We start from the raw sequence: 26,903 nt of genomic DNA, 5'->3' as shown, positions 1-26,903 counted from the left end.
CTCTCTCTCTCTCTCTCTCTCTCTCATTTACAGTCCCACTCAGCTCTTCCAGAAGCTTTTATATTGCTGCAGTAAAAGACGTCAACTGGCAAGCAGAGAGTGAGCTGATTATTAACTTGTCTTTCCTAGGCCTGATTCATGCTAAAGCATATAACTGTCTCAACAGTCAAATGATGACCTAGTATGCGCACACACGCATACACACACCTACACACACACACACACACACACACACACACACATGCGCATAGAGGTTAGGTGAGGAACCACGTGTTCTCGGTGCATGCTAGTTTGTGTAATGTACACCAACACACACACACACACACACACACACACACACACACACACACACACACACACACACACACACACACACCTTGTTCTGTCTCTATAGAAATCCCCACAGGACTAATTTACATGTTGCAGCCCATGAGAAAAAGGGAGAAAGGAGAGTTTGCATAAGAGACCTAATCAGAGGCAGGGTATTAAAAAGACAGAGTAGGAAGGCACTCAGTAAACATACAGACTTGTGTTATATTGAGCCTGTGCTGTCATGTGGATACTGTCAGTGAAGATGTGGAGCTGACAGACGCAAGATCTCAGCAGGTCACCGAACAGGTGAGCGATCACACACTACGGCACAGGGTGTAATACATTTGTTAGTACTATTTGTTTGTATGGGCTTAGTTCACATTGTTTATGCTTGTACGTGATTGACATAAAGGTAATTTTAAAGAGGTTAAATAATTTCTGCACTGAAATTCTATAATGAAAATTCTAACCAAAATATGTTCTACTCTTCGGCAACTTCATTAAATTGATTAAAAACCCTGCTATACATAAAAAAAGCAATTAAAAATGGGTCATAGACGTCACTTAAATGTCAGCAGCTTGGAAAAAAGCATCTGTTCGCAGTAGAAAATTATTTATAATTAAACACTGTTCTCTTCCTCAAAGTGTTAGAACATTAAGTGAAGTAACATGTAAGAATACACCTTTTAGAACTACTGCTCCTTTTTAAATGGATCTGTGAAGTACAATTATTCATATACAGCAAAGAAAATAACAATAATAATACATCAAACTATACATATTGGTTGTGATATTCTTCGGATACTGAACAGTAAATGTTTATTCTTTAATGCTACTTTTCTTTTTTGAGAGATTTCATTTACACAGCATTTTGTTCTGGCCTTTTAGTTCTTTTGATATAAGCATTTTTTACAATAACCTATCACTTTAACCACATTTTTAATCACTCTGCTTGTAAGTGTTCGCCATGAAATGTAGAGTACAGCACAGTACAGTTAAAAATGTTGGTTACACCTAGTTTAATAGGATTTGAGATACAAATTCAAGTTCCTTTTCCATTTACTTTGACCAAACTTACATTTAAATTAAATTTACTGATGTTACAATTTATTTTAATTGCAAACTCCACACATGGAGAACACACTCTTGGCATCAGTTGATTTTTCCAAAATATGCAGCTGAAATGTTTTGCCATGCCTTTTGTAAGACTTGCCAAAGCTTCTTCATTAAATATTTCTTTTAGACCTCAGGCCATTTTATAATAGATAACACTTCAGCCAACTGTTTGCTAACTAGATAACCCATGCCAAGCTAAAGATGTAGGAATGGTATATAAAATAGTGGCCTTGCTTAGTATTCCAGTCTCCAACATTCCCTATTCAAAAAAACAACCAAAAACCATTAAGCTTCCACCTCCATATTTGACTGTAGGGTCTGCAAACAACTTCTCTCCTGTTCTCGGTCTTACATAAGCTTTTCCGTCTGAGGCAACAATGTCAAATTTGGACTTATATGTCAACAGAACTTCCTGCTAGTTATTCACTGTGTGTTGGCTTTTACCTAATTTGTTGTACCGTAATTTCCGGACTATTAAGCGCACCCAAATATAAGCCACACCCACTGAATTTGACAAAGATTTTTATTTTGAACAAAAATGTTTACACTGAAACTAATGAACTTTACACAGGCTTTAACGAAACACACTGTCTGTTACACGACTTGTATCTAAACAGTAGCCTACCAAGAAAGTCATTGTTCACTGTCTTCATCCTTCCTTTCACAACAATTTCTCTTGAGAGTTTATCTTTTGGCATCGTCGTGCGTTTAAAAATCACTATGGGTGAAGCTTTTCTCCCGATGCCATGCAGCTCAGAACACAGGTGAAGTGTGTTTTTTCATGCTCGGTTGTTTTCAGTGTGACAAATGATTCGCATTTCCTGTAGACAGTCCGAGTGAGCGGCAGGTCAAACGTCAGAGGAACCTCATCCATATTTATGATGTGGTGCAGCCCGATTCAGTGGGAGCACATCTGATTTAATATAAAGAGTCCCATTGGTTCACCTGAACCCGTTCTGCAATTTCATTGGTCTAATGTTATGGGGCTCAGTTTTTTGGCTTGAAGTTTGTGAAACCGGGAAAAACCCAGGAAAAATCAATAAATTAGCCGCTTCATTGTTTAGGCCGCGGGGTTCAAAGCGTGGGAAAAAAGTAGCGGCTTATAGTCCGGAAAATACGATATATAAACAAAAGGAAAATGCATGTGTCTGCAAATTTATAAAAAATTTGGAGTTTCCAAAATGTTTAACGGGTACTTCATCAAAATGGTCACTGATTCATTTCAGGTAAATAGAGATAGAGAAAAAGAGAAAAAGAAAAGAACTGTTCCAGAGGCATTTTTAAGTGTCTGTAATAGCACTGTCACTTTATTGATATTTATATCTTCTTTATAGAACTGTTCAATAAAAAAAAAATAAAAAATTCACAATATTGTCATTATACTGAATATTGGCACGGCTGTGATCACCTACAGCACTCACCTTAGAGTGCTACAGGCAAATCACAGCCAATCTGATATTTAATACAACTAAGTTCTTGCTCAAGGTGACAATGCTTAATTATACCACAGCTTTAATAAATTTTCAATTTTGATATGTCAGAAGTCATTGATTGATTTAATAGCATTTTAACATCTTACAGAATATACACAATTTATCCCAAAGTAACTTTTATTGTAGAGGCTCTAAGTGAAAATCTTTAGAACATGTTTATTTCATTTTTGATTCAGTTAAGTGTTTTCTTTAACGTCTTGGGTCCATGAATGAATGAGTCCGGTCTCGTCCCCTCCAGTGTAAGGGGAAAAGTTTTCAGGAGGTAAACTGAAAAGCCTTGATTTTTTTATTAGTATTTATTATTGTGTTTTCAAGTGCATTTATTGCATTTATAGCATTTTGAAGATGCGCATATCCAGAGTGACTTACATTTATCTCATTTATACACCAGAGAAGTTGAGGGGTAAGGGCCTTGCTCAGGGGCCCAGAAGTGATAGCATGATTGTGCTGGGACTGGAACTTCCGAACTTCTGATCCAAAGTTCAACACTTTAATGTAAAATGTATCGTCAAATTAATACAAACTGCTCATAGATAAAAAAAAAATCTACTGCCAAATTAAGAATAAAATATGTATAAATGTGCTGGCATTGTGTGTGTATTATTCCTTTCTGAAATAATTCAGCTTGTAGGTAAAAGAGAATCCAATCCAAGTGTTGATCTGAGCAGCAACAAATCACCCTGATATTTGATAGATTGGATAGAACCTTAACCGCTGACCTCCCACTGCCATTTAGTTTTGGAATAGTAGGTTATTAACGTAAACGGTCCATTTTACATTTGATTGGTTCTGCTTATGAGTTTCACACTAATAGAACTGATTTGCCTCTTGCAAGGACCCTGAGTTCAAACTAATGATGAGCTGACACCAGAGGTGTCGCTAATTAACTGCATGCTGAGGGTCAAAACTGGAAATCAGTTTCTGTTAAAGGTGCTGGAACTGAATATACTGAATAAAGACACCTGTTGGGAAAGTGTCAGGTAAGATAGTGTGAGCTGTTCACACTCAGGTTTACACTTGAATAAGTGGGTTTTTATGTAAAAGAAAGGAAAGAATAACATAGATGCATGAACAGGATTATTGATTCTAGAATTAATCATATTATACATAATATTATTATTATTTGTAGTAGTAGATTATATTATTATTTAAGCAGACAATGTGCCTTAAGTATAATATCTTCCCAAATTACGGTGACGAATCTAATTATTATCGTGCACCGCTTAATGTATATTTTGTTTTATCAATTATATGGTTTATTGCTCCATTAATTTAGTTTGTTGTCCTAATATAATTGTGTTAATCTTTTTTTTATATTAAGTTGAATAGTTTTAAATCTAGGCTTATTTATTTATTTATTTATTTCTTCAACAACAGTCAAATGGGGAAAAAACTTGACATAATAATATCATTTAAATTATTAATAAAAAAGTTGTGCACCCGAAAAACTATTTAAATATATACTGTGATAAAGGTGTACAATAATATTCTGGGCTCCCAAGCTTTATTGTTGCTAACAGATCTGACAGGTCATGTTGACATTATTTTGAAGTCTACAAAGGTGTAATATTTCATCCATTTCGAACTCAGTCATAGAAAGTAATAGCTAGAATTCTTCTTCTTCTTTTTTCGGCTTCTCCCATTAGGGGTCGCCACATCGGATCATCCGTCTCCATACCCCCCTGTCCTCTACATCTGCCTCAACCCAACTACCTGCATGTCTTCCCTCACCACATCCATAAACCCCCTCCTTGACCTTCCTATTGTCCTTTGTCCTGGTGGCTCCATCCTCAGTATTCTCCTACCGATATACCCCATGTCCCTCCTCTGCACATGTCCAAACCATCTCAATCTCGCCTCCCTCACCTTGTCTCCAAAACGTCCTACATGCGCTGTCCCTCTAATAAAATCATGTCTAATCCTGTCCATCATCGTCACTCCCAACAAAAACCTCAACATCTTCAGCTCTGCTACCTCCAGCTCCACCTTCAATCGTCTTTTATTCAATGCCACTGTCTTTAAACCATACAACATCGCCAGTCTCACCACAGTCCTATAAGTCTTATGCAGAGACCCTTCTATCACAAATCACTCCTGCCATTCTTCTCCACCCACTCCGTCAAAAAAAGTAATAACTAAAACAACATTGAATAATTATGGATTGCGATTTCCTGTAACAGATTATTTTTCTTGTTTTTCTATTAATAATAATAATAATAATAATTAATTATTATTATTAATACTATTATAACATTAATGATAATAATAATAATAATGATAATAATAAAAAATAAATAAATAATAATAATAATAATAATAATAATAATAATAATAATAATAACAATGAGCGCTTTTTCAGTGACTTGTAGTTAGTATTTGATGCAGTTCATGTTTAAAACATTTCTTTGAATTATGATGAATACAACACAATATAAAATGTAAATTTGTATTATGGGAAAAGGTTTAATTAAACATAAAATACTTTTTGATTGTGTCACTTTATACAATTCATACTATGTTAGATCCAAGTTCAGGAACTAAGCTTGTTTTTTACATTCTTTTCCATCTTCTATATGTAAGCAAACAAATAAACTCCTGTTATCATATTGTCTTAAAATGTGGCATTAAAATGTGAACTCTGATATCACTCACATAATACTGTTACTGTAATGCTATAATGATTTACCCACTGGAGGTCATAACCAGTACAGATTGATAAGGCCTACATAGATTGTACTACATTACTCTTTTAGTAGAAACAAACTGACAGCGTGAACTTGATCAAGGCGTTCTCGGCTGGATTTGCATCTGATTTGTATAACAGGTGCCAACATTGCCTGTATTTCACAATGGCAACAGAAACACTTTTGTGTCTTTGTGACTGATGGAGATGGTGTGAATTTTCATGTGTCATTCATTTGCCCTGTATTAGAATTAGCAGAGGTTGTAGTCCATGGAGACTCCTGTCTGACCTCGTCTGTCAATCTGTCTATCAATACTGCAAACAGGAAAGGGCTCAGAGCTGAAACTTGCTGCAGTCCAACCTCCACCTTAAACCAGTCTGTCATTCCTGCTGCACACTTCACTGCTGTCACACTGTCCTCATACATGTCCTGCAAACCGCTCACATACTTCCCTGACATACCTGACTTCCTCATACAAAACCACAACTCCTCTCTTTCCACCCTGTCATACACTTTCTCTAAATCCACAAACACACAATGCAACTCCTTCTGACTTTATCTATAATTCTCCATTACCTTCTCAAAGAAAATATTGCATCTGTAGTGCTCTTCCTTGGCATGAAATCTAGGCACATAAACATACATCATTTTTTTCTTTTAGTAAGTCAGTTCATGTAGGTGGATGAGGACAGATAGCACTTTTCTTTCAGGGTTTTCAGATACATTGTGTCTTTATGATTCTTAGAGCAACTAGTCTCTACTCTTGTCATATAGGTTGGGGATTGGCCAATGAATAAATTGTGAAAAAAACACAAAAAAAAAAAAACAACCAAAAAAAACCCCTAATATATATATATTTTTTGTTTTGAATTTTGGGATAAAGTTACTTTCGGGAATGTTTTCTAAACTTTTGTGCATTAACCATTCAAATGCCTGTATGTAAATGAAGGCGTCTCACAAGACCATAGAATTTAATAAATTTTTTTATAGTATTACCCCTTCATTTGGTTGTCCGTGCAATTAAATGGCAAAAAGATGAATGGTTGGAGGAGGATTATGTTTACTGTTACAGATAGTCTCTCTTTCTTTAATTTTTTTTTTCTTCCCCAAAAATTAATCTATATTTGGTCTATCTGTAAAGCGAAAAGTCAACATTTAGTTCCTTGGACATGTAGGACAAAGCAATGTTTTATTAACCTTTACAGAATTTCTTAGACTGCAGCACTACTTGAATTGTGTTAAATTGAATACTCGTGAGATTTGCTGCTTAAACACACCTAGTTTTGTTATGTTCCTAAAATTTTCGTTGTTCTTTCTACTGTATAGGCCAAAAAAATATGATATTTTATGTGCATAATAATTTCATTAGACAGCATATAAAAAAATCTTCTGACACCCGTTTCTTAAGCTGCTAAATAGATATTTTGGGCATCAGTTTGCATTTTGGCCTTTCCTCAAACATTAATCTCTGTATTTCTCTGTAGCATCTTTAAATAATCCCTATAACATATGGGTGTGTTTGTGTGTGAAACCTTTTTTTTTTCCCTTCATGCTCAGATTGAATTGTGGAATTAGATCGTGCTCCCGTTTGAGCTGGCAAAAGCAGAATATGATTTATAAATAGGAAATTACCCGCTGCATATTTTATGCCTGGCGCCTGTGTAGGCCATTTTCCCACGCCATGTTCTGGTTTCAGTGCTGCGTGTCCTGCCTGATGCCTGCTGAAATATTTAAGGAAACCGGAGACAATTACCAGGCTGTGTGGAAGAACAGGACATGATCGCTGAGTCTCACCCACACACAAACACACACACACACACACACACACACACACACATATATGCACACGTAGCCCAACACCTTTCCAGTTCTGATAGAAGCTGAAGAAGTAGCTCATCATGGTCTAATAAATGACCCCTGAAGATATAAAATGTCAAAAATAAAAGATATAGAGAGAAAGTTTTGACAACTTTGTTACACTACTGCATTTCCTTTATCCTCTATATCTCTTTCTTTCCTTCTCATTTTCTCTTAGGACATTTTTGTCCTTGATCTAAGTTTTTAAATCCATTATCTTTGAATCTTTTGCTGGCAGAGTACTGATAACAAAGATCATGAACCTTACATGTGTATCCTCGCAAAAAAAAAGTCCTTCTCTATGTCATGCTGTTCACCCAGGTTTCTTTCAATCCAAGAACTATAAAAAAAAACCCGGGTTATGCTTGTACATTTTCTTATGTTTCAGACTGTCAAGATGGCTAGTAACTAGTAGAGGACATAAAGTCAACATGAACATGGTTTTTAATGGATCCAGTAACAGACAGCACACATAAATAATGCGAACTGGAAAAAAAAAATTACCCTATTTTCTAGCAAGTGACAAGTCTGTTGTGGGGGCTGTACCAAGCACTTCTATTGTCTCTTGTGGTTGTGCACTGTCAGCTTAAAAAGAACTCTTAGCTGCTAAGTAGTTAAACATAAATAGCACACTTTTCAGTGTGAACATCTGTTTTTTAGTCAATCTACAGCTACGAGAAAAAAGATCTCTACTACTTCCTGCCAAACATAATTTTTCTATATGTCTCTATAGGCATTTAATGCAACCTCAACAACTACATTACAAGATTAAAAGAAGCTATGAATAATAGTTTTTTTTCCTCTAGTTAAAGAAACAGTAATGTGGGAAAATTGCAAATTGCAGGTATGTACTGTACTGATGCAAGATTAAAGATTGAGCCAGTTCTTTGGATTTGTTGCACATGTTAAACCTACTTTGTGCACACTAACAATCTTGTTTCTTTTGTTTTGCCGCTTGCTCTGGATCATAGGTGTCCATAGAAAAGATATAGTGGCTTGTCAGTTTGTTGTAAAATCATAGTCAGAATCACTGATTATTACTATTATAATAATTGTTTCAAGCATAATCCTTTTACAGTGTGTGCTGTGGCACAATAGAAAACTGTTTGGCCAAATTTTCTGATCACAAGTTCAAATCCGGGCAACACCACAGCCATCGGGAGTCGTTTCAGAGCAAAATTGCTTCTCTCAGTCAAGCACAGTGACAGTAGCCAATCATGGGTGTTTTCTCTAAGTGTGATACACTTGATGAATCATGAGCATTAGTTTGGCAACTTCAGATATCTCTTATGCTAGTCTTTTTGTTTCTGGTCTAGTAGCTGTTATATGATAGTAGAAATCCAATTTGTGGGTGGAAATTGGCTAAAATAAACAAACAAAAAAATATTGTGTTTGGCCTGCTTTGCCACAATGACCCATTCATAGTGGAATAGTAGGTGTGGTTTCTTGGGTAGTGATAAAGTACACACTCAGGAGCATCCACAAAACCTGAAACCTTGGTCTGTTTGGCCAGCCACTGTTTGCATAATCTTGTGAATGCTTTGTTGGTCATCCATGACCATGACAATGGTGGAAAGACTGCCAAAAGCATCTGTCTATGCCCTGTCTATGAACCAAATCAAGCTGAGTAATTTAATGAAACATTTTCGGGTTTTTTCCTCTTTTTTTCTAAGTCAAAGATATCACCTGAACGTGGTAGTTAAAAAAAAAAAAAAAAAACAAATATATATATATATATATATATATATATATATATATATATATATATATATATATATATATATATACAAATATATATATATATATATATATATATATATATATATATATATATATATATATATATAAATAAACATATCCATACATATGAGTTCATATTTAAATGTGAAAATCTATTGTACTGTTGCTCTAAACTTCTCTTAGATGCAGCTATAACTGGATATTTCTTGTTTTAGTATTCTCTTTCTGTGGAAAATGAAACACTTATGAATATACTCATGAGACCACAGATTTAAGGTTAGAGTCTTGTGATGGAATGTTATTCTCTGAGAAGCTCAAACGAAAGAAAGAAAAAAAATTAAAGCACGGCAAAGATTGTGACTCGGTTGGTCTGAGTGGCTCCTGGAAAGCTTTCTTAGTCTCTGAGCTTTGATCAGCATGGAGAGTGGAGATCATTTCACTTATTCACTTTACAGTCGAATTATCATTGGGAAAATGTCAGCAGCTGTAGCTTCAGGTAGATGTGAATGAAAGGCTTCTTAGATGGAATTCAATTAAATTGAACCCATGTGAACTTGTGTTTCGAGATAATGAGAAAGAAAGAGAAAGATAAGGAAAGAGTAGGTGATGTAGGTGTACACGTGACCTAAAGGCATGATGTATACTTGAAGTACCAATTAAAACAAAATAGACAGAACTTCCTTGTATTTGTAGTTGCATCCAAGTAAATACCAAGATTCCTAGTATACTACAGCCACAGACACTTGTGTTCTGAAATATTATCTCTGTTGTCTTGGTAGCAACATCACCCCTTGTCAAGCATTTATATTTATTCCATTACAGAGATGCTGATAATTTGGAGTGTGTGTGTATGTGTTTGAATTTTCCCGCTGGCATAGTTTTAGTCAGGTGATAGATAGCTGTTTGTTCGAGTTTAGTCAACTCGAACAAACAGCTGTATAGTCTTACCCACAGCACAGAGATTAAAGATTGAGCCAGTTCTTTGGATTTGTTGCACATGTTAAACCTACTTTGTGCACACTAACAATCTTGTTTCTTTTGTTTTGCCGCTTGCTCTGGATCATAGGTGTCCATAGAAAAGATATAGTGGCTTGTCAGTTTGTTGTAAAATCATAGTCAGAATCACTGATTATTACTATTATAATAATTGTTTCAAGCATAATCCTTTTACAGTGTGTGCTGTGGCACAATAGAAAACTGTTTGGCCAAATTTTCTGATCACAAGTTCAAATCCGGGCAACACCACAGCCATCGGGAGTCGTTTCAGAGCAAAATTGCTTCTCTCAGTCAAGCACAGTGACAGTAGCCAATCATGGGTGTTTTCTCTAAGTGTGATACACTTGATGAATCATGAGCATTAGTTTGGCAACTTCAGATATCTCTTATGCTAGTCTTTTTGTTTCTGGTCTAGTAGCTGTTATATGATAGTAGAAATCCAATTTGTGGGTGGAAATTGGCTAAAATAAACAAACAAAAAAATATTGTGTTTGGCCTGCTTTGCCACAATGACCCATTCATAGTGGAATAGTAGGTGTGGTTTCTTGGGTAGTGATAAAGTACACACTCAGGAGCATCCACAAAACCTGAAACCTTGGTCTGTTTGGCCAGCCACTGTTTGCATAATCTTGTGAATGCTTTGTTGGTCATCCATGACCATGACAATGGTGGAAAGACTGCCAAAAGCATCTGTCTATGCCCTGTCTATGAACCAAATCAAGCTGAGTAATTTAATGAAACATTTTCGGTTTTTCCTCTTTTTCTAAGTCAAAGATATCACCTGAACGTGGTAGTTAAAAAAAAAAAAAAACAAATATATATATATATATATATATATATATATATATATATATATATATATATATATATATATATATATATATATATATATATATATATATATATATATATATATATATATATATATATATATATATAAATAAACATATCCATACATATGAGTTCATATTTAAATGTGAAAATCTATTGTACTGTTGCTCTAAACTTCTCTTAGATGCAGCTATAACTGGATATTTCTTGTTTTAGTATTCTCTTTCTGTGGAAAATGAAACACTTATGAATATACTCATGAGACCACAGATTTAAGGTTAGAGTCTTGTGATGGAATGTTATTCTCTGAGAAGCTCAAACGAAAGAAAGAAAAATTAAAGCACGGCAAAGATTGTGACTCGGTTGGTCTGAGTGGCTCCTGGAAAGCTTTCTTAGTCTCTGAGCTTTGATCAGCATGGAGAGTGGAGATCATTTCACTTATTCACTTTACAGTCGAATTATCATTGGGAAAATGTCAGCAGCTGTAGCTTCAGGTAGATGTGAATGAAAGGCTTCTTAGATGGAATTCAATTAAATTGAACCCATGTGAACTTGTGTTTCGAGATAATGAGAAAGAAAGAGAAAGATAAGGAAAGAGTAGGTGATGTAGGTGTACACGTGACCTAAAGGCATGATGTATACTTGAAGTACCAATTAAAACAAAATAGACAGAACTTCCTTGTATTTGTAGTTGCATCCAAGTAAATACCAAGATTCCTAGTATACTACAGCCACAGACACTTGTGTTCTGAAATATTATCTCTGTTGTCTTGGTAGCAACATCACCCCTTGTCAAGCATTTATATTTATTCCATTACAGAGATGCTGATAATTTGGAGTGTGTGTGTATGTGTTTGAATTTTCCCGCTGGCATAGTTTTAGTCAGGTGATAGATAGCTGTTTGTTCGAGTTTAGTCAACTCGAACAAACAGCTGTATAGTCTTACCCACAGCACAGAGAATAAAGCTTCTTATGTTTTTACACAGGTGTTGTAGAGGGATGCAAGTGTTTTCAGCTCTATCTTGATTAATGTGAATGCATCCTTAGATAAACATCAGCTAAGACTTTTTTAGTTCTTAGAGGTCAGGCTTAACCGTGAACCATGTTTAACAGGAAAAGGAAGTTCCTTCAGTTCTCATTATATATTCACTTATTCATTCATTTATCCAAAACAATTTCAGGAAAAAAAAAAGATAGAAATATTGAATGGTGTACATAGAGATTTACAAACTACTCCACAGTCACTTAATAGGAAATCCTGCACAACCATGCAATTATCCAATCAGCCAATCATTATGGCAGTACCAAAGTGCATATTATCATGCAAATGCAGGTTAAAACATTCAGTAAAAGTTTTGCATCGAGCAACAGAGGAATGTGATTAATGTGATGGTTGGTGTTTGTTGAGCCGATTTGGTATATTTATTAGATATGATATTTATTATAAAAATATGTTTCAGAAATTGCTCGTCTTTACAACGAATGGTGTAAGAAACAAAAAACATCCAGTGGGCTATCCAGATTTTATGCTGTATAAAGGGAATTATAATGGTACTTAATTTCATGTCATATTCATTTTAATAGGCAATATATACAAATATACGGCACTCATAACACAATTAGAAGCTCATTTGACAGCTTTCCATTTGCTCAGTTATGTATGATCATAATAAAATGTATTTTTAATTCTCTTTCGCTTTTAGTCATGTCTGATTGAAGTACATCTGACAGAAAAAAAACAAAAACAAATTACCACACAATTGAATTCCATTAGATTTTAGACATCCTGAGAACTCTAAATCCCAGCAACCACTGCAGCCAAAAATATATCTAACACAAAATCACATTTCCAGAACAAACACACACACATTTTCCCCACTCTGACACTTCCTGTCACTGATTGAACACCCAATTACACACACACACACAAACACACACACACACACACACACACACTAAGGTAAAATAATTACACAAAATAATTAAGTAAAATAATACACTCAATGATTCTCTGATTATTTTTGTTTTGTTGCTAAACTGTTATCGCATTTGTTTCTGACATTTGTAGCGTCTCTTTGTACATCAATTGAGCTTTACCTGTTTTTTTGCCATGCTCTCCCAATTCAGATTTGATGTTAAAAGCTCCACACTGCACTTGTCCTTGAGTTATATGACAATTCTGTGGACTCCAGATTCTCTCCCAATTTAGGTTTTGTTTTTTAGGCTTAAATGTAAGCACTTGGTTTAAATAGTAATGTTCTAGATCAGGGGTGTCTTATCTTTTCCACAAAGGGCTGGTGTGGGTGTAGGTTTTTATTCTAACCAAACAGGAGTGGAAACGATCGTGGAAAACAGTTGACAGATATGGGCAATATTTATAATACATGCATTTCAAATCCTCTTTTTCTTCCGACTTTTACCGTTAGGGGGTCGCAGCAGCAGATCATACCCCCCTGTTCTCTACATCTGTCTCTTCAAAACAACTACCTGCATGTCTTCCCTCACCACATTCTCTTTTCCTTCTTCCTGGTGGCTCCATCCTCAGCATTCTTCTACTGATATACCCCATGTCCCTCCTCTGCACATTTCCAAACCATCTAAATCTGGCCTCTTTCACTTTGTCTCCAAAACGTCCTACATGCGCTGTCCCTCTAATAATAATAATAATAAACTCTTTTCTAATCCTGTCTATCCGCATCACTTCCAACGAAAACCTCAACATCTTCAGCTCTGCTACCTCCAGCTCCACCTCCTGTCTTTTAGTCAAACAAGTATTTCAAATATGCTTCTTTTAAAAATAAAATAGGATTTTGTCATTTGTATTTGATAGGATTGATGATAAAGGCTTCATATTTTTGTATCAAAAACGTGTTTTGTATTTTTGTAATTTTAAAATACTGTAAAACACTTTATAACAAGTCTACATGATGACGTTATAAAAACGTGGCCTCTGATTGGTGCCTACTCAGTAACTTGCACAGACTTGTTGAGATCAGAACAGAAAATTCATCCATATGGAAGAAGGTGGTGAGGAGGAAACATGCAGCCTGACAGCTTTTAAATAGGTGTCCGATGTCCAATGATTAAATAAATAATATTGTTTCCTAATTGAAGTAGCTGTTTAGAAGGATCATGATTTTGCATACCATTGCATGAATGACTGCCTGACACATAATATATTATATTTATGATTAACAATCAAATGATTTATTAGTTCTAAACGAGTTGCTATTAAATAGTTAGTTGTTTAGCATTGAGTCAGTGTTGCTGATGTAAAGTAGCCCTTTGTTACCAAACACTAAGTAACTAAATAAGGATACAATTATGAAATATTCACAGAACTGTTAAAACATTAAACTGTTGGTTACTTAAAATCTTAATCTGGGAGTTCACAGGAAAATGTAGTTGAACATTTGAACTGTTACCTGGTTGCATATGTCAGATTTATTGCGTGACTCTGTCAGAGGAAAGCTGTTTTGCTTCAACTGAGTCAGTGTAATGGTAAAGGAACAGATCAAATAGGCCAATTGATGGAAGGTTTGCAAAGAAATTTCATGCTCCCTTGTAAAAGTATTTTTTCTTTCTGTCTTTCGGCTTCTCCCTTTAGGGGTCGCCACAGCGGATCATCCGCATGTTTGATTTGGCACATGTTTTACGCTGGATGCCCTTCCTAAAGCAATATATATATATTAAAAAATCTTTTGCCCAACCCTGAGATTTGACACCTCTGTTCTGAATGCTAGTGAATTTGGATGGAAGAAAAGTCTGAGGCTTGAATCACTTGCATACGATCTGCATATTCTGTATTGTGCACTGGTATTCCTACATTTTTTCTTTGCATAAACATTACAATATTAATGCATTATTGATGCATGAATCCTTTTGGATCCACTCTAAATATGACACATTATACACACAACCTCATTTAATTACAGTTGCAAAAGTCAATGAACAAATTTCACGTTTGTACTGCTACAAAACTTTTTTTGTTTTTTTTGCTCTGTAGATTATTCGGGAGGTACAAAGTGTAGCTCATGCCCTCATGCACAACTAGGTCCAGAATGTTCAGTACTCGGTGTGCTGCAGAAAGCTTGCACATCTGACCGAGGTTTCACCTGGCTGAGCGAGGCAGGCTTGCAAAGCTGGATGTGTAAATAATAATAAAACATACAGTGCATAGAGCACATAAAATAAAATAATACATAAATAAATAAATGCCATTAGTGAGCGGTTTTGCCTTGTGGCAAGAACTATTGACCCCTGCACCAGTCAGGGGGTGCATACACCCTATCTTGCTTACTGTCTCTGTCACAACTGCGTGTGTGTGTGTGTTAGAGAAGGAAGGAAAGCGATTATCTCTACATTGTCATTAGTATGCCTGTAATGTGGCATGAAGTAAATGACTCAAGGGTCTGATAGTGGAACGATCCAATCCAAATTGTTTCACAGGGAGAATAAACAGCGCACAAATCACCAGGATACAGATTAGTGTTTCGAGCAAATCCCTCAGTGCACAGATCAGTGGTTTAACTGTCATTATACTATGTATTTGTTCAATCAATAGTAAGATTGTGGAGAAACTCGACATTGTGGAGAAACTCGATCCTAGGAATGACCTAGGATCAATATACTGTATATTTGGCCTTATTGATAAGATAGGAAATCATATATATATATATATATATATATATATATATATATATATATATATATATATATATATATATATATATATATATATATATAAATACATTTTTTTGTATTGATGTCAGTTAACAACATTACATATGAGTTTAAACCTGTCTTCCTTATACAGTACATCTGTCCTTCTGTCCTTCTGTAGGGGACAAAAAACGAGTCTGAATTTCCATCGTAACGCAACGGCAATCTAAATAATGGGTCTCCTGGTGCAGCTCAAGCTTCTGCTCTGGAAGAACTTCACTTTGCGCAAGAGGCAGAAGGTACACAACTCACACACACACACACACACACACACACACACACGTGGCATCACAGCTCCCAACTGGTGTAGAGTGAGGTGTTGTTTTTGAGTGTCAGGTGGCATTTCCTGGCCTGGAACAGCTGTAGGTGTGAGAGAGAGAGAGAGAGAGAGAGAGAGAGAGAGAGAAAGAGAGAGAGAAGAAGAAGACGGCAGATTTCACCTGTCTCCTGAGAGTGAGGAATGGTGTCACCTTCACACAAGCAAATACACACAAATGCATTCAATGACATTCCACAAATTTTCATAAGCTAACACTTTGACACATAAATCCAATCACACATACCCACACTCCCAATCCCACAGGCTAACAAAAACAAACACACACACACAAATGCTTTCATACTCACTCCAAATACACACTCCAAAAACATGCTTACACAAAACCACGCACACACAGTGATTCACTTACACCCAATTCATAAACTCACACTTATTGTGTGTACACTTTTCTCATTTTATTTATAGACATTTATGCATATTCTAACCATCAACAAATGAAATTAAAATGCAATATGTATTGGTCACATACACAACCATACATTGTTCTGTGTACAGTGAAGTAATGGAGTTATACATGAATTGAGCTAGAAAAGTAGAATAATAGATAATAATTTTGAAGGAACCTCAACCAAATGCACAACCACATTTTTCACTCCACAAATATATCAAATTCTGTTTCAGGATAATGACAGTGCACTCTGGGTGGTGAGGGTTGATGTTCTTTCTCACTCCTGTCAATCATAGTGACACAAGCCGATCATGAGCATCTGTAAGATGATGTATGCTCTAGAGAGTAGATAGAGGCTTTTCACTGAGTGTGTAATTCTACTCCGTAAGGCAGCATAGGGAGCGGCTTGAAAAGATCGTCCCAGAGGAAGCACATAGGTGGGAAACTGGCTGGTGAGTGGGAAAAGGCAGGTGAGCCAATTTGGAGCAAAAATAAATAACACTGAATGTCCCTGTGTTTAAACGTTAAACCCTACTCTTACCCTTCGCTTGTGTTACTTGTGTTGTGTATTTTTTTTTTTTTTGGAGAATAGTCCCAAGTGTGATACTCCCAGCAACCTCCTAGTGCATTTTTCACCACCTTCAGGGGAATATACTATCCTGAATGTTGTTTATTCAACTCCAGACAATAAGGAAAAAAACAAAACAAGCTATTGTCTTGTAGAAAGTGCTGGAAGATGATGGTTCTGGTGTGTTGGGCTTTTTATTCCCTCTGTCAGTGTCTTTTCTGACAAAGAAGAACAGAAGGACTCAGTGTGCACTCAGGAGATCCGTTGATCATGTAAACCCGTTCTGAGCGCAGGCTCTACGGGGAGTCGGGTTGTTTGTGTTCTTAATGTGCTTCTCAGAAGCTGTGTGAGGGAGACGGAGGGAAGAGAATGAAGAGAGAAAGGACAGCTTGACGCACAAGGACAACCTCCATGATATTTGTTTTGTTCGACAGTTAAGCTAAGTGCTGTGTTGTAAATTTCACACCAACCCGCCGTATGCGTAATGTGCAGTAAGTGAGCGAGACAGGATGCAATCAGAGTTTTTTTTATTAAGGTAAATCCAGTTATCATGGTCCTAATCACAGGCAGATGGTAAAATGAAAAAAAAAAAAAAACAGGTATTGGTGTAAAAAGGGACGTGTGAACAATGCAGTTTATCCTGCATTATGTGTTAAATCCAGAAAACTTCCCATATGATTTTTCAGATTGTTCTCGTAAAAATAGGGAAGACATGGCTGCTACAGCATCTGTATTCTGTACCACCTCTGCTTATTTAGATATAATCTAATCCTGTTTACATGAACTAAGCCGACTCCCGAGCAGGTTGGCGCTTACAGACCTGTTGCTATAACAGCAACACCAGGATGAGCTTTGAAGAACCGAACAGTTCCAGATCATGTCAAATCAACAATAAAATCCAGCTAATTGAGTAGTCCATGTATGAAAAGTGAACAGCTGGAAAAATGAAAGGACAGGGCGGAGATGAGATTTGAGACAGCACATGGAGGGATATCAAAACAACAACCGTGCATTTTTTTTAAATATATATATTTTAAGCACTCTAAATATACATATTTGTGCTTGGATTTATGTTTAATATCTTTGTATTCTTTGGATTAAATATTGAGTTGTGTTCTCCTGGACATGCTTAAAAGAAATCACAGAAACTTGATATATCACGTTACATTTTCTCAAACTTAGCTATATCACTCAAGTTCACAATTAGCATTAAAAAACACTACTATAACTCAACAAATACTGTGTCTACTGTTCATATCTTAGTATCTACTTAGAAAACATCTATTTATTCACAGTAATGTTCAAATTCAGTCCCGTTCCAAGTACGCATCATTACAGATCCAGGGTTGACAGTATATTATAGAGAATGTTAGCGCTTTTCCAGTGTTTAGCAAAACAGTTCTCAAGAGCTGAATCATTATCTTAGCCATCTTGTCTTAGCAGCTCACCTGCCTCTGTTTCCCACCTGGTTAATGATGTACAGTGAGCTACAGCAGGTTTCAGCGCTAATGTTTGTTGATGTTAGCATCAGTCATAAGATGAAAACTGTGTGTGTGTGTGTGTGCCTGCGTGCGTGTGTGTGTGTGTGTGTGTGTGTATGCACTGCCTGGGCTATTAGGTAAAGATTTGCATTAGTAAATGCCGTAATGCCTGCATCTATTTCATCATAATGTATTAGAAAGATATGTGATTTGATTAGAACAGACAGCGTTGGACCACAAGCAGACCTGAACGCCTGAAGAAGCAGGTGAATGTGGGTAATAAATTTGGATGTTCCACCTCTACAATGGCTGCACATTTACTATTCCAGATAATTTATTTTACTTCTGACAGCAAAGTAGGGAGAATTTTTCCAAGCAAATTGCAATTTGCTGGTTTCAATGCAAATTGTATGAGACAGGATATTGTAAACAGCATGGTATGATAGCCAATAAGAATCCAACGAAATTCACTTAATGCACAGCACTGCAGAAATCTTGAATTGGATTGGCAAAAGAGTGTTGATTTTTATTAAATTTTTTTAAGAACAGCATTTCTACCTTGTACAGCAAATGAGACGTATTAAAATACACTATATGGACAAATGTTTGTGGACACCTGTCCATTTGTATCTATTGGTATGTGCTTCTTAAACATCTCATTTCCCATTTGCAGTTATGATAAGCTCCACTCTTTTGGGAAAATGTTTCACTAGATTTTAGAGTGTGGTTTTTCGAGCTCATTTAGCCACAAGGAGTTTAGTGCTAATGTAGGGTGAGAAGACCTGTGTAGCAGTCAGTGTTCCAATTCATCCCAAAGCTGTTTCACAAGGTTGAAATCAGAGCTCTATAGCACCACTCAAGATCCTCTATTGTCATGCTGGAACAGGTTTCAAGCTCGTAGTTTATGTGAAGGGAAAATGTAATTGTAGCACATGCAAGACAATCCTATACAATTGTGTGTCTATTATTGGAAGTAATATGACATTATAGAAATTACATGACAAAAAAAAATCAAAAAGAAAACATTTTTATTTTTGTATTTATCTACACATCACATCATTTTTTACATTTAAATATTTTACGTGTATGTAATTGTTAATCCATTATTATCTGATTTTTTTATCCAGAACATTACTTCAGCACAACACAAAGATCAATCAGGCTTTTATAGTAAATAGTTTTCGTGTACATCTTAACATGCTACATCCATCCCTACAGGCCGCAAGTTGTTTATTTTTTAGATTTACAAAATCAGCCAGCCCTGGAGTGCATTTCCAATCTCCAATAACATGGTGCATTTAAGCATAAAAAATTTTTTTGTCAGTTAAATCCGATCATTCTCTTTGAATCCTGCCACTTTATAAACCTACGGATTTTTGTTCCTATTTACAACACAGCAGTATTCCCTTTCTAAATCACAGCCACTGCAGTGTAAATGCAACTTTCTTCCTAAAAGTAAGAGAATAGTTTAAACTGTAGGAAGAATTAAATGATGGTTATGACTTTATGATAGATCTGGACTGTTACCATATTGTGATTATACATTAAAAAACACTACTATAACTCAACAAATGTGTCTTCTGTTCATATCTTAGTATCTACTTAATAAAACATCTATTTATTCACAGTAATGTTCATATTCAGTTCCGTTCCAAATACGCATCATTACAGATCCAGGGTTGACAGTATATTATAGACAATGTTAGCGCTTTTCGAGTATTTAGCAAAACAGTTCTCAAGAGCTGGATCATTATCTTAGCCATCTTGTCTTAGCAGCTCACCTGCCTCTGTTTCCCACCTGGTTAATGATGTACAGTGAGCTACAGCAGGTTTCAGTGCTAATATTTGTTGATGTTAGAATTAAAATGCTACTAAAGTTATAGCTGTGTGTCACTAGATCTACTATTTGGACAAACGTATTGGGATTTTACAGCTGTTGATTTTCCAGCCAAACTGGTTGGTTTTCCCCAAACTGTTAGCATATTGTGGTTATGCACACAACTGTATAGCATGAAAATGCAGCTGTGTGCAAAATATATGGTTTACATGGGTTGGGGTAGAAGATTTTAAATGGCCTGCAAATAGATCGCTATACTCAACCTTATCAACTGGAATGCTGGCTGCACTCCAGGCCTTCACATTCTTCAGAGACTCTCGCAAAATATTTCTTTAAAATATACAAAAAATAAATACTAAAAACAAATAAACGTATGTATCTACAGCACAAAAGCAACAATGGCAAATAAAATGAAACGATTTAAGGCACAAGGTCAGAAGCGAACTCGTGGTTCATGCGCAGTAGAGTACTAGAGCACATCCAGGCAAAACGTATGAAGAATACCTTCCTTAAATAGATCTGGTTAAGAACATAATGAAGCATGAAATACATAAATAACTGTTTAAGCTCTGCTTGGATTTATGCTTTTAAAGCAAAAATAAAAAGAAGAAAAAAAAGGTGCAACTTAATTATGCTCTGCGAGCAATGGGAGGCAGCGATGTTAGCACTGGGAAACTTTCTTCACAAATGCTGTACACCACATGACGTTAGGAGTAAAAACATATCATATCTCTTTCCTCATGCTGGCATAGACAACCAGCTGGCAAAAAAAACAAGAAATACAGCTGTGTATTATGTGTCTGCTTAGTTTGAGCTCCCAGCAGTAACAACAGAAGGGGAAAAATATATAACAATGAAATCCTATGAATATTTTTAATCAAACACTCAAATTTTACTCATTTACCTTTTATGTTATCAACTAGTTTAAATGTATCAGGCAAAGCATTATTCGAATTAGAATTAGAAGATTAAAAACTAAACTAAAAACTACGTATACATGGTTTACTGTACTATTATCACTCATCTAGTGGATGTTGTTTGTGGACATAAGGCTAATAAGCGAATCAACATTTTTATATAACAAATGCTCTGAAATGAACAATGGAAAAATATAATTCTTGATAATTTCTAAGAAAGAATCTACTCGGTTGATTGTTAATTACATTTTTTATTAAAGGAGTCACCAATGGTTACAATACTTTTCCAAAACAGTAAAGTCTTCAGGACTGATTGAATGACTGTTTACAGCTGTTTCCATGTAAGTGATTACAGGAAAGGACATTTTTTATCCAGCTGTTTAATTACATTAAATGTCACAAAATACTAAAAATGTTAGCATTAAAATATTTGGAGAAACCACTTCCAGGTGTGCTGTTATGAGGAAGGGATGAACTTCAGACTGATGTCAGGTTGTATCAGATGCCGCTTGATTATTGTCCTTATATGTGATTTATTCCTTAAATAATGTAATCTTTCATATACGTTTATGCTTAAAAATAAGACATATGCAGTATAAGTATTGTATGTAATGCCTACTTAGTGAATGTTTTAAACGTAAAATGTTAACATATATTTAAATGTTAATTTTTATATATATATATATATATATATATATATATATATATATATATATATATATATATATATATATAAAACTGTTAACAGTTTCTTAGAAAAGTGGGCTATATACACAAATTAAGTCATTGTAAAGAAGACAAATTGGGTTTAACTGTCTATCATTCAAAGTTAATATTGTTTAGATGATAAAGTTGATTAAAAATTTCCTGCACTGAAAATGTTTTTATTTCATATATAAATACATTAACTCAGTCCTGGGGAAATCCAGATAAGTACTGAGTTAAAAGCCAAATGTCTTATGAGTTTATATTTTGAATTGAATGAAGATATCATGAAAAATTAGATTCCTACAAACATTCATCTGAGACTATGTCTGATCCTTTTCTCGCTCCCCCTGTTTGAGAGCCACCTGCTAATCTCAGGTCTCCATTAATACAGTCTGCATTCAAATGAATGGCTGACCATTAAGGCTATTGTTATACATGTTTGGCTATTGATATTGACGCCTCAAGGACCTCATCCAAAAAATGTTTTTATCTGATTAATCATTTGCGAAGAGTCTATTGTAGTACTTGATGTTTCTTCACAAGGCTATCCCAGAGAAACCAAGAAAGCTACTGTGAGACATAATTAGCTTCATCTCGTTCAAAATCTGAAAGTAGACTTATGGATGACTGCTTAGATTTCATTTGATCACTTTTTGTCACTACACAGCAAAACGTGTACTATGATGTCTCAGTAATAACTCTGACAGTGCCTTTCTACCAAGCAAATGATTGCATTCCATTTTTTTTTTCATGTCTCATTTTTTCTGTTCTATGAGGTTTTTTTTCTCGTCTATCCCCCTGCCACTTTATTGAGAAATTTCCGGAGAATAACCGTGCAGGTGGAGAGGTGAAGGGATTAGGGAAGAGAATAGCAGACAGGAGGGATGAAAGAAAGCTTTCACCAGCCGATGACAAAACACCAGCAGTGAGAGGATGAAGAGACTCGGAGCTTACAACTCCATTAGCCACTCCCGAGTGAGCCTTTTCAAAATCGTGCTTTATGCGATTTGGAAGAATTGTCGTTCTTTTCATCCTGTTCAATCTGCCATTTTGTCAACAAGCCCAACAGCATTCGAGTAAAGATCCTGCAAGTGTGCAGGAATGCTCAAGTCGTAAACTTGTACATTACAGGAGGTTACACAAGCAGTGACTGAACTAGAATATAATTTCTTTGGTGAAATTATGTGCACTGCTGATTTGAATGCTATTTGAAACATAATGTACCTAAATATTTAAAACATGGCAAGTCATGTAATGTTTTAAATCTGCATTTGATGTACAATTCTGTGGGCTGTGTTGGGTTTTGAATGTAATAATTCATTAACAAAAAATAGTTAATGGCGAAGTAGTGTGATGTGGTCCAATCCAAGGTGAAGTTTCTTTTATCACCCCAAAATGGACTATTTTCCTGTAAATGCAAGTCAAGGTGCCTTTCGTTCTGCTTATAAGTACGTAGCTAGCTGGACGGACGGACAGACAGACAGACAGACAGACAGACAGACAGACAGACAGACAGACAGACAGACAGACAGACATGAATATATAATATTTGCATAATTATAAGTGCAATTAAATATGTACATACATGGTATATGAATAAATAGGCTATTGCGAAGAGTTTCTGCAGAAGCTTTATAGCAAACAACAGCAAGAAATATACGTATATAATCTATAAAAATCTATATATAAAATAAAAAATCATTTGTGCAAGATGTACAGTATGTATGGCACAATATATTTGTATATTATGTATGTATGTGTGTGTGAAATATACTTTATGTGCAATATATATACAGCAGGACCTGAGAAGATACAGTGTTTATATACAGTTAGTATACAGATATATAAAGATAAACTGGGTTATGCAATAGATTTACATTTACATGCAAATGAAACTATAAATAGATAATACAGAATGTACAGTTACATGCAAATATAATCCTAAAAAGATAATACAGAACGAACATTGCAAATTTTTAATTTTTCCTAATTGTAAATTGTGCAATACTCTCACTTCTTGATAATGATCACTAAAGTTTGGTTTCTGTAGTGTTTTGGGCTTTTTTGGGGGGCTCAATACATTTTAAATTGGCTGCCCTCTCACATATCTCTTTGAAACTTTTAAAACCTTTGAAAGTATTGATTTTGCACTGATAAATAGTGCAGAATGTAAACTTGCAAATCAAAAGGTACAGTACATTGTTTCATCTCTAAGACATGAAGTACCTGCACCATTCAAAATGATGTGCTATAGACGTTCTGGGTATTCTCACACTCTATCATTCCTACATTAATAATAGATCCTATTGGGCAGCCAAGAGGTCACCTGCAGCAGAGATGAATTGTTGGGCAATCACCTCACGTTCACAGCTTGTTTACCAATTAACCCTCCGGCTGAAACACAGCTCTGCAAGAAACGTTTTAGAGGTGGAAGGTCCCATGTTGCAGCTTAATCACACTCATGAGGAGCATTTACAGGTGCAAAGGTTCTTGTGTATCTCAGATATAAAAACAAAACTTTGATATGATAGACAGTTTTATATGGAGTTATTTTGAATGTTTTATTATATATACCAATATTATTATTATACTTTACTTATTAGTATTTATTTATTAGTATTATAGCACTACTAGTACTATTTCAACATTGACATTTTTTTTGTTTTCCCACATTTTATTTATGTCAACTGACTATGTCTGACACGCTTCCTTTCTTCTTGTCTTATGTTGGAAAGTCAGGACAATCTAAGTCAGTCCCTATAAAAGAAATGATACATGTGTCAGTTTTTTTCTGTTTTCTTAATAAATAGCAAAATGAAAAAAAAAAGCTCTCTTGTGGTTTGTGTCCACTGCAAATCAATAGTTCTTCTGTCTGGCCACATATATCCTATGATGAAATGTTTCTATCATGATGGCAGCGGTTTATTTTGAAATGACATACCTCATCATACACCACTGAATAGTCTGATGAGTATGAAAAGGATGCAAATCATAAGGTGCCGAACTTTAAAATTAGCTGATGTTGACACAACTAAACAGCAATAAAAGATTTCAGAGTGACATGTTAGAGAATGCTTTTCATTACCAACATCAGAACACAAACTGAGAGAAAATATAGGAGAAAATGAATGAAATTTGAACTCCAGTACAAATAGCAGAAAAGTGCTAAATTACTAGCAACACATGTTTAAGCTTCTGGCCTGTGTTCGCTCCAAACCAATTTTTTTTTATTTTGTCACCAGTTTGTACTTGTTTATATAGATTTAATTTTAGCTTTCATGAGCATGTGTTTTTAATAATTGTATTTTTTTACCAGTTTTCCATCGGATTTGAGTACTGCGTAATGCATTAACCAGAGTTATCCCATTATCTCGACCAAATGTAGCCCCTGATCTGTCACACTGAAATGGAAATGATGTGCCTGAGCATTTCACAGTTTCTATTTCTCCCCTCTTTAGTGTGTCTTCACTAGTTAATTGGTAAAATGGCACTTGGTATAAAAAAGAAAAAAGTTTGAAATGCAGTTGAAGCAGGTGTTAAAGTAGAGGAAGCAGCACAGACGGCGTGTACTATGATGACACCCTCTACCTGAAACTGCAGCAATTTTATAGCACTTCAAGCCATTTTAAAAGGAACAACATGGTATTGGAGACTGCCTGCGAAGATTAAAATGTCGCTGTTTCCTTCTCTCTTGCTTTTTCTCTGACAGTTGCGGTTGGTAATTGAGCTAATATGGCCTCTGTTCCTGTTTTTCATTCTGGTGTGGGTGAGATCTACCAATCATCCTGTCTACAAAGGCCAGTGTAAGTGTTGTTTGACTTTTAACCATATAAACAATATAAAGCTGATATTTAGTATATTCAAAACACACAATATGTGAATGCGAGGTGCTTTTTGTATTAATCACATACCAGAGTCGAATTAATTAGTTCTCTTTTTAAACCCATGTTATTGCACAATAATAGATCAGACCTATTCTCCCAATGCTAATACCTCTCCTAATACAGGCCATTATCTTAACAAGCCGATGCCATCAGCTGGGGTGTTGCCATGGTTACAAGGCATGGTCTGCAACATCCAGAATCCATGTGTCAATGAGCCGACGCCTGGAGAAACCCCTGGACAGGTCAACAACTTCAACGACTCCATGTCAGTAAACATTGTGACAATCAGAACCTGGGTTTAATCAGTTTATAAGATTGATGAAAAATTCAATTCTTTTAACATATAATAACCACAATATACTATGCGGACATGTAGAAATAGAGCTGTATTGTTATTCACGTCACCTTGTCAGTTGTTTTCAATTTTATGGCTGACTGGTGTATATTTTAATCAGTGCATAACCGCACACGAGTGAATGCTCTGTTTTGCAGAACTTTTGCTGTAAGATTGGATGTACTGTACGCTCAAATAATATTTCAAAGCAATATATAAACTAGACTCAACCGACAAACCCAACAATTCGATACCAACTATTTATGGCATGCAGTGTTCAGTGCCCTAGTGTGTTTTAAATCAAAGTGGCACTATTGATTAAGAATTCTGACTTTGACGAGCTGCAGTAAGATACACAATCCCAGTCCTCTCATTAGACAGAGCGCCTGCACTTGTGAGGATTCATAAAAGTCTCACTCAGTGTATAAAGACCTCATGTATGCTCTTTCCTGTTTTGATATGTTACCATTCAGTGTGAAATGCAATAGATACTTTTGTGTTTGTTGTGTACTTATGTGTCTCTTGAGGTCAGTTAAAACTTTTAAATCAGAAAGTTACCATCCATTTGTTCAATTTATTAACTGTAATACACCACAAGATGTTAAAGTAGTAGGCCCATAATTGTGTGTTTAATCTGATTTAAGTACAGGGTGGAAAGTGACAGGAACTTTTAATCCTTAAATTGTTTTTAATCC

At 35.4% G+C, this 26,903-nt stretch overlaps 1 protein-coding gene across 1 annotated transcript in view; it reads left to right on the top strand.

The window, feature by feature from the left end:
* The first annotated feature begins 379 nt into the window (after positions 1–379).
* Positions 380–26,903, top strand: part of LOC124381467 (phospholipid-transporting ATPase ABCA1) — a 175,305-nt gene continuing 148,781 nt past the window's right edge. Inside the window, 4 exon segments of the mRNA XM_046843110.1 lie at positions 380–618; positions 15,873–15,990; positions 25,700–25,793; positions 25,998–26,139. Of these exon segments, the coding sequence (XP_046699066.1) occupies positions 15,925–15,990; positions 25,700–25,793; positions 25,998–26,139 (302 nt within the window). The 5' untranslated portion in view covers positions 380–618; positions 15,873–15,924.

The sequence above is a fragment of the Silurus meridionalis genome, chromosome 28 (genome assembly GCF_014805685.1).
Source record: "Silurus meridionalis isolate SWU-2019-XX chromosome 28, ASM1480568v1, whole genome shotgun sequence".
NCBI lineage: Eukaryota > Metazoa > Chordata > Actinopteri > Siluriformes > Siluridae > Silurus > Silurus meridionalis.
The sequence above is the reverse complement of the archived record's forward strand: the minus strand, read 5'-3'. Positions and strand labels throughout refer to the sequence as shown.